Raw genomic sequence first — 15,807 nt, 5'->3', positions numbered from 1 at the left:
TTCACCACTCTCCAAGTAAAAAACCTAGCTCTAACACCCTTGTCAACCACGCTCTTGCCCAGCTTCCATGCATGGCCCCTAGTCCTCCCACCACCAGTCATATTTTCAAAAAAAATCTTCTGGATCAATCTTATAGAAACCTTTCAATAATTTGAATGTCTCAATCATATCACCCATCCTTCGCCTATCGTCCAATCTCTGCAACCCACAAATCTTCAACCTATTCTCATAAGGTTCATTCCACAGACCTGCTATTATCTTGGTCACTTGACTCTGGATCCTCTCCACTTCCTCCCCATCACGAAGAAACCCTGGTGCCCATAACTGGGCACAGTAGTCCAGATGGGGTCTTATCAAGGCTCGATACAAAGGAACAACAACTTGTTTGTCTCCGCATGTTAAAGTATTTTTCAGAAGCCAAGTGATTTGATGAGTTGATTTAGTCACTTTCGCAATGTGCCCCCTAAAACTTCAATTCCCTATCCACCAACACTCCCAAATCCCTGGCCTCATCAATCTCCTGGAGTACGGTTCCACCAATGCGATATGCTGCTGCTATTCTTTTCACCCCAAAGTGCATAACCTTACACTTTGCCACATTAAATTGACATCCATTTTTCCTAGCCCAGTCCTCCAAACTGTCCAAATCATCCTGTAAAATTTTGACATCCTGTGCACTCACATTTGCTCTACCCAACTTTGCATCATCAGCAAACAAGTGAACACTTCCTCTCAAATCCTTTCCTATATCATTGATGAACAAATTGAAAAGCAGTGGTCCAAGAACAGAGCCCTGCAGCACACCACTAGTCACAAGTGGTGTGCTGCAGGGCTCTTGACAATGATTCCTGATATGCTAATCGGTCGGTAATTTACAACAGCAGTCTTGGAATCACCTTTATGCAGTGGAACTATTTTCCCCTCTTTCCACCCCCTCGGGACTAACCCAGATCCGAGACTCAAATTAAACAAAATGGTCAAGGGTACTGACAATTCTTTAGCTGCTTCTCGTACGACACGAGCTGGTATACCATCCAATCCCACGGATGTATTGACATTGAGGTTATGCAATAGACTACTCACCTCCACTTCATTCACCACAATTCCCGTATAATCTACTGGTTTATTCGTTTCTGCAATGTCATGACCAGGTTGATATATACTTGCAAAGTGCTCACTCAGTAACTCAACTATATCAACTGATTCAGTTACCTCCCTATCACAATTGCTCTGCCCTACCATTGACATTCTTTAAAATCATTCTGCCATGTACATTTTTCCTTTTACTTGTTATATCTAAAAAACTGTTTAGGATTCTCTTTAGCCTGCATGGCTAAAGAGAATGCTAATCTTTTCACTTCAAAATGCATAACCTTACATTTTGCCACATTAAATTGACATCCATTTTCCTTAGCCCAGTACTCCAAACTATCCAAATTATCCTGCAAAATTTTGACATCCTGTGCACTCACAATTGCTCTACCCAACTTTTCATCATCAGCAAACAAGTGAACACTTCCTCTCAGATCCTTTCCTATATCGTTAATGAACAAATTGAAAAGTAGTGGTCCAAGAACAGAATCCTGTGGCACACCACTAGTCACAAGCCGTCTTTTGGACTCCACTCCTGAATAAACCACGCTCCTATCCATCTCACCAACCCTATATCCATCCCCATCTGCTCCAGTTTACTCATTAGAGTTCCATGTGGTATCCTATTAAAGGCTTTGGCAAGGTCCAGTAGAATCACTGTAAACCCATTACCCTTATCCAGTTCAGTCATTACTGTGTTATAAAACGTGAGCAAATTACTGAGGCATGATCTACCCTTCACAAAACCATGTTGTCCCCCATACAATATCCCATTTTCATCTATCCAATCCTGTATTCTTTTCTTGACTGATTTCTCTAAGACCTTGACAACGATTCCTGATATGCTAATCGGTCGGTAATTTACAACAGCAGTCTTGGAACCTCCTTTATGCAGTGGAACTATTTTCCCCTCTTTCCACCCCCTCGGGACTAACCCAGACCCGAGACTCAGATTAAACAGAATGGTCAAGGGTACTGACAATTCTTCAGCCGCTTCACATACGACACGAGCTGGTATACCATCCAATCCCACAAGATCTATTGATATTGAGGTTTTGTAATAGACAACTCACCTCCACCTCATTCACCACAATTCCCGTATAAACTTTTGGTTCATTCATTTCTGCAATGTCACCACCTGGATGATATACTCTTGCAAAGTGCTCGCTCAGTAATTCAACTATATCAACTGATTCAGTTACCTCCCTACCATCGGCATTCTTTAAAATCATTCTGCCATATACATTTTTTCTTCTACTTGCAACATATCGAAAAAACTGTTCAGGATTGTCTTTAGCCTGCATGGCCAATGTTCTTTCGTAATCCTTTTTTGCTTTTCTTACCACACTCGTTACCCTTCTGGCCTGCACTTTATACCGTTCGTGTGCCTGCCGGTCACCTTTCTCCTTAAATTCCCTCCATAGTTGTTTCTTTTTTTGCAGCTCAAGCTTAATGGTGTTATTCATCCATTTAACCCCTACTTGATTTATTATTCGGACTCTAGGTATACAGTCAGCCACTGCTTCATGCAAATACTTCTTAACTGCCTCCCATGTACTATCAACTTCTAGTCCTTGCAGTTGTACATGCCATGGCACTGAACCAATCAAACTCCTAAGCTTGTCATACTTTCCAGCCCGATAATTCCACATGTACCCTGTCTTAATTGAAAATTCCACACCTTTAGCCACCTCCCAAGTCAAGACCCTATGATCACTCTCACCAATTGGTGGCAATGTGGTCATATTTGTTACAGCCAAATCCTCAGATGTAATTACTAGGTCAAGCACTCTCTGACCCCTAGTATTTTCCATTACATGCTGTCGCAGATAGTTATCCCTTAATAACCGCATAAAATCCAATTCCTTCCTCCCTCCCGTGTGTCCTCTCCTCACTCCAATCAATGTGACCATAGTTGAAATCTCCCATAATAATTACCCTCCTTCCACTCATTTCTTCTATTTGCTTGTGCATACTGTCACCACCATCTTTTCCATCACCTGGTCTATAGCAGCACCCAATTGTATATTTAGTTCTGCTAGCCACAATCTCACACCAAATGGCCTCAAATGTGCTCTTTTCTCTATCCTGCAATTCAACTTCTATTCTCCTTGGCTGTGGCTCATCAGCTATCATCAATAATACTCCCCCCCCCTTTTTATTCTCCCTGTCATTCCTAAACACACTATATCCATCACATTCAATCCCACTAGCTATATCATCTACAGTCAGCCATGATTCACTAATACCAATAACCTGTGGTCTGTAAGTGCCAACCATGGCCAAAAACTCTTTCTTCTTGTTCCTAATACTCCTAGCATTAGTGTACATGAATTTAAGACCCCCATTAGCCCCAACCCTACCTTGATGCCTTATATTAACTATCCCACTCTGATTTGTTGTCCTTATTCGCTCGGGCATATTATATTCATTCATGCATTCAACTGCCTCCCTAAGGACTGTATATCTACCCTCTCCCCGCTTAATAAATCTAGTTTCCCTGAATTTGCACATCCACTACATTCAGCAACACTTTCTCAAGTCTCCTTACACGATAACCATTCAAATGCAAGCCATCCATCTTATATAGATCCTTTCACCCATCAAACTCGCTCCACACATCCACAAATTTCACACCACTCGTCGTACATAACCCACGCATAAAGTCATTCGCAATTATGGCCCTCCTTTTAAACATTTCACTGTCATACCGTGGCAAAAGACTAATCATTCTAACTCTCTCACTCTTTTCTTTTGCTACCTCAAACAATTCATTCAGGTCTTCTATCATTTCCATTTTATCTCCTTTCAAATCATTCGTACCTGCAGCAACAATCATTTCTTTCACCCTTTCCTTTTGCTCTCTAATAGACTCAGTTACATCCTTTATGGTCGCACAAGGTTGGTACGATTTTGTCAAATCCTCTACTAACACACCTCGTACTAACGAGTCTCCATACAGCACTCTATCCTTCATTTTGTTCATGTTCACACTCATATGCCTATTTTTCCTGTCATACTTTTTATTATTGGCTGGTTCAATCAGTCGACTTTTGCTCATATGCTCTAGCTGCTGTTTTGCCCTTTGTATCGCATCATTCAACAACGCGATCTCACTCATTGCATCTATCTCATCTTTTTTATTCTCTGTAAAACCATTAATACTATCATTCACACTCTCACAATTCTCTGGTACAACCTCGCCGTTTCTTGTCATACCCCTATTTTCTTCATTCTGAAGTTTGACAAAAATATCACACTCACGATCCGAAATACACTTCAATTCCTCATTCTCCCTACATTTTCTACACACATTCACTCCTTTATTATCATCTAACCACACTCTGCAAAGCGTACATTTCGCAGATAGTACACTGAATCATCTCCTTTACATTACCGTTCTTCAAAGAAGGTGGCGAACCATCATTACTGGCCTCCATTTTCCTTCGTACTGGAGCCATACTTACTAGTAACGTATTTTATCAAATTATAAATTATAAACACCAAAAACACACAAACAGATGCACTAAGATACACAAGGCAAACAAAACTACGCAATATTAAGTAAATTTATCAACGATAACTGAAAATAATGCTTATCTTATCAGGAGCGTTTACGAACACTACAAATCCCTCTAGTGGCGACTTCCCGACATAGATTATGTTATAAAACACTTTAGCACACTAACTACACTAATAAAACTACAATATACTATACTAAATATAATATACTAAAATTACACAATTAAATCTAACAAAATATTTAATAAATCAACAAAAATCACAAATCTTTCAGGAGCTCTCCAACAGTACGTCTCTTCACCAGCTAGCCTCGATACCAAGGTCAGACAACTGAGAGGCAAAAGTTTAGTTAAGTTTTGTTGAAAATTTTAAAGAGTAAATTAGTGTAAATTGGATGCAAGTATGACTGAACCCTATAGTAGTTTAGGCATGGATAACAGCAAATTTTTTCGTTACATTAACCCACAGCAGGTGTTCCCACAATTTTCGGGTGAGGAGACTGATGACGCCCTAAATTTTTTTAGTTACATAGAAGAGCTTAGGAGAGTTGGAAGATGGACTGATTTTCAGTTGCTAGTCTTGCTCCGGAGTAAACTGGTGGGAAAAGCTAAAGCTTTCCTGTATTCCTCTCCCATTCTCAAGGAAACCCTGGATTACTCCCGATTTAAGACAGTCCTAATTTCTGAGTTCTCAAAACTGGAAACCTTGGGACCTAACTTATGGAAGCTCCAGAGGTGCTTCCAGAAGGAGAAGGAAAGTGTGGCTGAGTTCCATAACAGGTTACTAATGATAGCTAGTACCCTGAGTGTCCTTAGTGAAGAAAAGCCTCACTTGGACTGGGCCATTTTTCAAAAATTCAGCGAGGGAGTCAGACCTGAGATAAAGGAGACGGCATTCGATAAAAGATTGTCCAGTTTAAGTGAATGTTACGATGCGTTAAAGGATCGTGGATAATTGCTTGGAGACCTCCATTCCGCACATGTTCCAGGGTCAATAAACGTAACTGAAGAAAAGGGCAAGGACATAATAAAGAGAGTAGCGAAAGAAGAGAAAGACCTAAGGCAAGAGAGAGACCAGAGGAAGACAATAGGCAGGTAATAAACAAGTTGACAGAGTCATGTACTGATTCAGATAATATCAGGGTTATTGTGAAACAAGAAATAGAAATACTCCAAAAACCCATTATAGATCGGTTAAACGAGGCGATGAGACAACTAGAAACATTGTCTGTAAAGACCCCAGATCCTAATTATAGCAGAGCTGAGGAAACCACTAAGTTAGTTAAAGAGGAAGTTGAGCGTCTACAAAGACTCCTTCTTGATCGATTGGATTCTGTTATGCAGAGGTTGTCCGAAATCACCCCACAACAAGCAACAGCTAATCCTCAAAATCAAGGGAGAGCTAATGACCAAAGAGGTGGTAGAGAGCCCACAAGATGTTTCAGTTGTAACGAACTGGGACATTTTGCTCAAAATTGTTACAGTAGCAAGAAGCACTCTAGTAGAGGTTATGATAGAGATTTAGATTCACATACTTATACAAACAGAGTATGGAAAAAGGGACAAGGAAGAAAGGAGCATCTATACGAGATGGAGGTGGGCCAGTGTATATGGAAGACACTTCAATGCTTTGCTGGACACTGGGGCTCAAACATCCATCATATCTGAGGATTACTTTAAGATAATAGAGCCTTATGCCAAAGATAATATCATTCACCTTAAAAAACGAGGGAGAGTATCAGGTGTCACAACTTCTACGATTTGTGCTTCTAAGTCTGTAAATCTTAAGTTATACCTGCCTGAGTTCAAATTATATGCTTAGCAGGAGTTTCTGATCCTACCAGGATCCTCTCTTCCACACATCAAGCTGATCCTGGATAGGGATTTTCTGTCTAGTTATGACTTTAAATGTGATTATGTGAGGAAGGAATTATACCTATTGGGAAGGAGACAGATTACAAGAAGGGGGCAAACTCATGAGTTGTGTAAAGAAAAGGGAAATGAGCCTCAAGAAAGGAACCATGAATCCCACGTGAATAAAGTGAAGAAATCATCAAATGAGGAGTCAATAACTGAAAGGAAATCAGAGGTAGTTAAGGTTAAATCAGAAGTAATTACTTCTGATTTAACCTTAAGTCAGAAGAGGAAGGAGAAACAAACAAACAAAAAAAAACAACAGAGAAGCCAAGTACATCAGTTATGAGTAAATGGATAATGCATACATTGTAAAAATGTTAAAAGGGGGGAAACCCAGGATATGAGAAGAGAAACACTTTGTAGAAAAATTTTTAAGAAAAAAAAATTTTATTTAAAGGGGGGAACCTTTGTTAAACCCTGATAACCAAGAATATAAAAATTTCAGTTATCATGGTGTAACAAGAAAATAAAAATATAAAGTCCTATGTAAGTTGCTAATACAAAATATTTAAAGACAGAAAATATGCTTGCATCCAAGTAAAATAATTATAGCAGAAATTGTTTATTTAACTAAATAATAAAAAAGGGAATCTTATTACAAAAAAAAAAAAAAAAAAAGGATATGGAAAAAATAGGTTAAGTAAGACAAAGAAGATTAGTGATAAGAATTTGTATGTGAGAGGCTAGTTTAACACTTGGAAAAAGGAGATTAAAATATTCAAGTAAATTCTAAAAAGGGGATTAATTTAGTACAGAGGCTAGCTTAAAACAAATGACGATCGCTTTAGGTCAATTCCTGAAGTGAGACGTCGTCACGTGAGAGTCGCGTGCAAAGGAACCGTAGCATGTTTTTGGCAGAAAAATGCCACTTTAATTGGTGAGTAGGATCGACTCCAGTAAGGGGGGGGGGGGAGAAAAAAATTGAAGAGGGTGCCGATAGGGGCCATGCAGATAAAGGGGTTAGGACCCCCCCCCATGAGGCTTTTTTTTTCCTCAGAGTTGCTTCGCAAAATTTTCGTATAGGTAACACGTGGTTTTCCTGAGTGACGGCATAGGAGTTATCTCCATCTGACACAACAAGGAAACAAAGTGTGCGGGAATTCGATTCTTGCAAGAGACGAAGAACGCCGTATAGTTACAAGAAGGAAGAAATTGTCTATGTATTTCATCATCCATTACTCGTAAAAAAGGGAAAGAAAATCCATACAGAAGTCCATGCCCACGTGATGAGTTCCATAGTGATAATATAGAAGATCCTATGTGTGTCCTTAATTCAAGCACGAAAGGAATAGATCGTGAAAACCAGGGTTCATCCTAGAAAGGTACTGTAAGATCTTGTATCAATTGAAATCCCATATAGTTGCAATCATTGCAACTATACGGGATTTACTAGAACTTTGGTACACGTCAAAGTAGAATGAGAGTAAACTAGTTTGTATTATTTGATAAGCATTCACGTGCTAAAGATTTATGTATGTGCATGCTATTTCATATGAGAGTGTCTTAAAGGTCAAATGTAGGTATGGGCATAGCGAAAGGATAGTTTAACCTATACTGATTTGTTTTGTAACTTAGATAAGGTAAGCTGAATATAAATATAAATGACCAAGGTAAATATAGAGCATTCTGACTAGTATAAGGTTAGGTAAAGTGTAAATTTGTTCCAGGATTATATGTATATATTTATATGTATAAAATCTGTTATGATGGCATGATCGCAAATTCCCATATAGGATTTTGCCCTAGTACTTGTAATTTGCTTGTGTAATTTTGTAATTTTATTCTTAGTATTGAATTGTGTTTTATATAATAGAAATTGAATTGTACCATTTTAAGATTTTTAATTAACTTTTATTCATTGATAATACAGTTGTCTCAAATTGCTGCCTAATGCACCACTTGAAAAAATGTATGAACTTAATCACGCGGGAAATTAATGTGTTAAGTTACGAGATAAGGGGTCACGACTGCATAATAGTTTCACACTCAGACATATTTTTGTAATTGCTCCTTGTTTTCGAATTCTATATCTTAAACTAAATGTCCTGAAAGGCACAGTATAATATAAACATTAGGGACACTAAGGGGAGAAAAAGCTTAAATATGAATTTTGTAATATCTCGTACATGGTTAAGTTTTGAATAAAAATAAGTAGAGATTCATTGAAAGGATAAAAGAAAGTTTAATAATCGTGGGTAGGGACACGACAACATCATAGAAGAATTTGTGGAGCCTGTACCTCTGAAAGACTAAACAATAGGGGACGATACATTTCAATCTTTGGTTATCTCTTTAGATAAATTAAACACAGACTGGAAACAGATGGTGAGTTTGACCACAGATGGAGCTCTGCAAATGGCAGTGATTTAGGTGTAGTTCCAGATTAAAATCGAAATTGCAGGCTACAAAGATCACCATCTGTATGGTGTGCTTTGCATTATACATTGTAAAGTGCTATGCTGCAAAGCTCTTGAAATGAACCATGTCACTAATGTTGTCATAAAAACAGTTAATTTTATATGGGCACGTGGCTTAAATCACCAACAATTTGATAATTTTTTAAGTGAGATCAATATTCCGCATCGACTGCCCTATCACAGTAATATTCGTTGGCTAAATAAGGGTATTGTATTGAAATGGTTTTATGAATTGTTTGGTGAAATAAAAGTTTTCATGGAAATGAAATAAAAAACGTGCCCGAATTTGAAGAAACAGAAACTGAATGGATTCAAGATTTAGCTTTTATGGTCTCATTTGAATGATCTCAACCTAACAATGCAAGAAAGCACTAAGTTAGTGACTGAACTTTCTTCATGCATTGAAGCATTTGAGATTAAGCTTGAGTTTTGGGCCAATCAAATGTTGAAAGGGAATTTATTTCACTTTGTTACCTTGAAATCAGTTGAATATTCTCCGTATGAAAAGTACAGCTATATAATTTCTGATCTAAGAAGAGACTTTCAAAAAAAAAAAAAAAAAAAAAAACGTTCTTAGATTTACATGAAATGAAGCAAAAATTATCCATTTTCCTAGATACATTTTCTGTTGACATAGACATTGTGCTTGAAGAACTCTAACTTGAAATGATATATATGAAGTGTGATTTAGCTCTTAAGGATGAGTTTCAAAAGTAGACATAAAAGCATTTAGCAGTATTTAGGAGATAAATATCCTGAATTCAAACTATTTTCTGCAAGAATAATGTCCATATTCAGAAGTTCATATGTTTGCAAGCAGTCATCATTCTCTCGAATGCACATGAACAAATCAAAATATTGTTGAAGAATAACTGATACCATTTAAAACGTGATAATGAAAGGCTCAACCACCAAGTCCTTCTCTCCAAATTCAATATTCTGGTAGAATAGAAGTAAAGCCAAGTTTCAGGAGGCTGTAGCAAAAATTAACATAAAAAAAAGTTTTATTTCATTTCTTTTTGTCTACATAAAAAATATCTAAAGAATTTTTTTTTGTCAAATTATTATTACGTACCAATACTATGAATAGGGTTTATAGGAATAATTGTCTTTATCTGGCCTGCAAGATCTAGTTTATGCTTCAATCCAGCCTGCAAAGCCAAACCAGTTTAACACTCCTGTCCTAGAGTATCAAGGAGAGGCAGACTTTCCTATCCTTCTCTGTCTACAGGAAACTGACTAAAACCTGTAGGTATAATTGAGATTGAGAGCATGTGAACTGCAGACACTGGTAGACAGAAGAAAGAGGGCAATATGATAGAGGTCTGCAAACGTTTGAGAGGGCGTTATAGGATATTGGTTGATAAAATTTTTCATTATATGGAAAGCAGGGAGAGAACAAGTGCACATCTGTGGAAGTTAAATTTATGTGCAGTTAACAGAGAGGTGAGAGCTAGATTTTTCTCTCAGAACTGTGAATGAATGAGTGGAACAGTTTTTCTGTTGAAGTAGTGAGTGCATCTAGCATGAATGAATTTAAGAGAAAGTATGACAGTTGGCATGGGTGATGTACAGCCTCACTCAGTGAGTCCTTGACTCCCTAGAGGTCTAATAATAATAATAATATCCCTTATATTTCACACAACCATCATCACTTTCCCCAAAAAGCAAACAGAGCAAGAACTGTCTGTTCAGACCATAGTGAAATCAATCACATCCCTGACACTTTCGTAGTCTATGACTAACCTTACAAAGAATCAACAAAACTCAACAATACTCCTCAAATTTAAATTTCCTCCCCATCCTCCCAAAAAAAAAAAAAAAAAATCACAAAAATCCATCATCATCCCATATGTCACCTATAAAAAGTAACACCAGTTCTTAAAAGAACTAACATTCAAACTCCATCCAAGCTTTACCAAAAATAAGATAGCCTTATATGCTCACCAGAAAATCCTCTCCATCAATTTTGATCATCCTCTATCTACAGAATTCCCTGCTCCTGAAAACTGGCCACAATGGAAAAACTGCTAATGTCCACATGAACATAAAAAAAAGTTCAATATCACCACAGCTTCTCTATACTACTGATATCATCACACTGAGTGGGGGAATATTTTTTTTTATTACACAGATGATTTTGGAATCCAGCTTTATAACATTCCCAGCCTAAATAAATATGGTTGATAATACTACCGATTTTTTGATAGTATTATCAACCATAATACTACCAAAAAATATTATCAACCATAATAATACCTACATAGTGTCATAATACTCTAGGAGATTATTATGACACTATGCAAAATCACAGTCTGCTTACCAAACCCATAAAATAGCTCACTAGAACTGTAGGATTACATCATTTAGTACTCAGCCTGCTGTTTAGCATCATTCTGGGCCTCTGCATACATGTGCATAATCTTACTTTTTTTGTTTATGAAGATGTCTTGATTTAATGATTAAAGCCAATACTGACTTCAAAATTAAATAAAAAGTTTTTATCCTTAAGAGTTTAATGAAACTAAAATACGAATGACAATCATCTATCCACACTAGATTATAATACTGCAATAATTATAACAAGAGAATTGTAGAGTGATCTTTGAAAGGATTCAGAGAAGGGAGGTTTCTGACTGCTGCCAGGAATGACATGAATTTAATAGTGATCTAGTCTAATATATCCTATAATAAAAATTAATTTTGACACTGCAAATGCCAAAATTATTTTTCAATAATTTCTTAATAGGGGTGCTAAAGGGTCAAAGCTGTATAACTGAGAGGAGACCTCAACATAGCCTTTAAAGGAATGTGGAGAACCGACCAGGGCTTCTGACCTAATGTCCAATCCTCACCTTCTCGTGGTGCACCCTGTTGGGTATCTACTTTGATACTGAACGAACGAGGATGGGCTAGCAATTTGGGATTTAGCCGACCAAATTGTATTCTTATTGGTTAAACCAAAATAAAAAATGATGGTACAACACAACAAAATTTCATGCCGGCTGGGGCGTCGCCCGGTTAAACAAGGCCCCCGTTGTTTTCGCCAGGGAACCAGGGCGAACAGCGAAAAGTCAGCTACTGGAACAAATCTGAAAACAAACCCCAACTCAACATCACCAGAGTTAAAGATCGGTACTATCAACGTAAGAAGCCTGAATGGCAAAGAAATGGAGCTAGCTGAGGAATTAGATAAGTACCAGATCGAAATAATAGGGGTGACTGAAACAAAAAAGACCAAAACTGGTGAGATCTTTCTGAGCAATAAATACAAAATGTTATATTCAGGCAATGACAATCAAGGAAAAGAAGGAGTAGCCATAGTATTCAACACAAAATACGAGGCTAATCTTCTTGAATGGCAGTCAGTCTCAAGTAGAGTCATGTGGGCAAATATGAGAATGGGGAACTGGACAATGAGACTTATTTGTGCCTATGGTCCCACAGAAGGTTCTACTAAGGTAGAAGTGGAGGAATTTTTTGAGGCTTTAGAAAAAGCAACTGACACAATGAAAAAGGAAAAGTTGGTCCTTGTTGGGGATCTAAATAGCAGAGTAGGAAATGATTGTGAGACATACAAAAATATTTTGGGAAAATTTGGAGAATAGAGCAAAGCTAATAATAATGGCAAATATCTGTTGGATTTCTGCTCAGGACATGGACTGGTTATTACTAACACCATGTTCCAACATAAAAATGTGAACAAATTCACATGGAGAGAAGAGGCTAAAAAGTCTCATTGACTATGTTATTGTTGATAGTGATGTTTTCTCCCTGGTGCAGGACACCAGAGTGTACAGAGGATTTGAAATTGGAAGTGATCACTATTTAGTCTTGAGCAGGATAAAATTGAATTTCATATTGAAAAGAATAACATGTAAGAAAGTTTTAAAGCGAATAAAAGTTGAGCAGCTCTCAGATGTGAACTGTAGACTAAAATACAGAAAGATTATTGAAAAGAAAATGAAAGAGTTGGAGAACAGGAATCAAACCTTGGAGATTCAGTGGCAAACTCTGAAGAAAACATTGATTGATTCTGCTAGAGAGGCATGCGGTGAGGTTGTGTGCAAGGATAAAAAAATCAGAACTCCCTGGTGGACACAGGAAGTTAAAGAGGCAATGAAGGAAAAGAAGAAAGCATATCAAAAGTTCCTGGCAAATAAGTCAGTTTTTACTCTTACAGAATACAGAGACAAATGTAAGAAAGCTAACAGTGTGTAAAACTAGCTAAACAAAAGTCATGGGAGGACTTTGGCAAGAATATAGAAAATAAATATCAAGAAGGTGGCAAAATATTCTGGAGGTTGTTGAAGAAGCTTAGAAATGGAGTAAAGAGTGCTGTAAAAGGAGTTAGAGATGATAAAGGTGACATGAAAACAGGAGAAAAAGATATCCTCGAAGTATGGAGTAATTACTTTGAAAAACTGCTAAATGAAACAAGCAGTAATGACAGCACAGTGATAAAAAACACTGACCAGGTGCAATCAGAATACATATCCATACTTGAAGTAGAAAAAGCCATCAAAGGCTTGAAATGTGGAAAGGCAGCAGGAGTAGATGATATTCGACCAGAAATGCTGAAGTATGGTGGTATAAAATTCTTACAGTGGCTGCACTGCATAGATCAGAAAGCCTGGACAGAGGGACGAATTCCCGATGATTGGAGTAGAGCTCTCATAGTACCCATATATAAAAAGGGAAATAAAACTGAATGTGAGAATTACAGAGGTATTTCCCTACTGCGTGTTCCTGGCAAGATCTATGCAAGTATACTTGAGAAACGGTTGAGAAGAATTGTGGAAGAAAAGCTTGGTGAAGAACAAGCTGGATTCAGGCCAAATAGAGGCTGTCAGGATCAGATCTTCACTTTACGACAAATAGTCGAGAAAGCATGGGAATACAACAAAGATCTGTATTTAAGTTTTGTCGATTTGGAAAAGGCATATGACAAGGTGCCAAGAGAGAAGTTATTCAATACGCTGCAGTTATATGGTGTCAATGGGGCATTATATCAAGCAATACTTAGTCTTTATTTGAGTTGTAAGTCAGCAGTTAGAATTGAAGGAAGTACAGGACGATGGTTTAATGTTAAATCTGGTGTGAGACAAGGATGTACATTATCCTCTATGTTATTCATTATCTATATGGATCACATTATGAAGGAATGTGGTTATAAACCTGATATCAAAATTGGAGATGTTAATGTCAGCTCTTTGCTTTATGCGGATGATGTTATACTTCTAAATAAATCCGCTACAAGTCTGCAAGATTCTCTGACTAAATTGAATAGCTGTTGTAATAGATATGGTATGAAGGTCAGCAATAAAAAGACAAAGATAATGAAAATAGGCAGAATCATTGAAAATGTCAACTGTGTTGTGAATGGAGAACCTGTGGAACAAGTAAAACATTTCAGCTACTTAGGCACGATTTTTGCTGAAGATGGTAAATTAAATATGGAAATAGACAACAGAATCAGCAAAGCTGGTATGGTGGGAAGTCAATTGAATAAATTCATATGGAATAAGAGAGAAATTAGTCGGAACACTAAATTAGCTGTATACAAGACGGTGTTCAAACCAGTTTTAACTTATGGATCTGAGAGCTGGGTCAGAAGTAAAACACTTGACCAAAGACTAGACACCGCAGATATGAGAGTCCTGAGAAAGATTAGAGGCGTGAACAGATGGCATCAATGGCAATATCATATTAAAAATGAGGATATTAGGAAAGAACTTGACATTGTCAGCATCCAGGAATGCGTTAGCAGAGCTAATCTCAGGTGGTATGGTCACTTAAATAGAATGGGAGAGGAAAGATTAGCAAAACAAGTGTTCTCTGCCAGGTTGGCAGGAAAACGACCCAGAAGAAGACTAAGATATAGGTGGATTGATACGGTACAAAGTGCCTTAGACAATAGAAATATAAGATCTGATAATGTTGGAGTCTTGACAAGTAACAGACTGATTTGGAGGAAAATTGTAGATAGGAAGTTAGTAATGATGTAATTTTTTCATGTAGTACTTACATATCCTGTACACCCCTTGAGGGTACATGGCAGGAATTTGATGATGATGTTGATGATGATAATTTCTTAATTAGTACAGTGAAAGAAGCGAGCTGAAGGTAGATTAACTCCTAAACCATGGCTACTGTAACATGAAAATATTAGTTTCGTATAAAAATAAAGCAGTGTGTTGCTTGCTTCATGACAAAAATATAAATCTTATATTCAATTTCTTCTAAATGATTAAAAAAAAGTTAAAATAATAAAACTACATACCTGCCACCTATTCAACAAAACAGGCTCAGAATTCTGTATAATCATAACTTCTTCCTCATCTAGCTCTCGAGTAGGTGAAAATACTTCAGCTATGGTCCCCAAAATTGTGGTTATACCATGTGCAGCTCTATTTGTTAATGAATCAGTGTTATCTACCTAAAATAAAAGTAAAATCAACTGAGCAAAATCTGATAAAATTAACATTTAAAATTTCATTTAAAAAATTTTAAGTGAAATCTTTTGAATTTTTTTCTGAAGTTGAGTTAATAGCTACTGATGATTTAAAGACATCAGCTCTAACAATACATCAAACAACTGCTGTCATCTTATGTTCCAATGGTTCCTAAGATATGTTATTTAACAACTGTTACTCAATAAACAAAAGGCAAGAAGATTAGTGCAAAATTATATTAATCAAGAATGATAAATACACAGAAAGAGCAACTAAAATCACTGACACCCAAAAAGAAATTTCAACATATACATTAATAGCAGAGTGAAAAGTGCATTTTGGCCTTTATGTAAAGCAGTGGTTATTAACTGATTTTAACAAAAATTAAAAGTGCACAACAATTTT

At 37.0% G+C, this 15,807-nt stretch overlaps 1 protein-coding gene across 1 annotated transcript in view; it reads right to left on the bottom strand.

The window, feature by feature from the left end:
• The window catches only part of LOC150098704 (BSD domain-containing protein 1-like), a 103,744-nt gene that overhangs the window by 39,799 nt on the left and 48,138 nt on the right, over nt 1–15,807 (bottom strand). Inside the window, exon 4 of the mRNA XM_090405154.1 lies at nt 15,231–15,386. Coding sequence (XP_090261280.1) covers nt 15,231–15,386 — 156 coding nt within the window. The remainder of the gene's footprint in view (nt 1–15,230; nt 15,387–15,807) is intronic.

The sequence above is a fragment of the Typopeltis vanoorti genome, chromosome 15, assembly GCF_054136105.1.
Source record: "Typopeltis vanoorti isolate ZY-2024b chromosome 15, IOZ_Tvanoo_1.0, whole genome shotgun sequence".
In the NCBI taxonomy this organism is placed as follows: Eukaryota; Metazoa; Arthropoda; class Arachnida; order Uropygi; family Thelyphonidae; genus Typopeltis; species Typopeltis vanoorti.
Note: the sequence above shows the minus strand (reverse complement) of the source record. Positions and strands in the feature narration are given on the sequence as shown.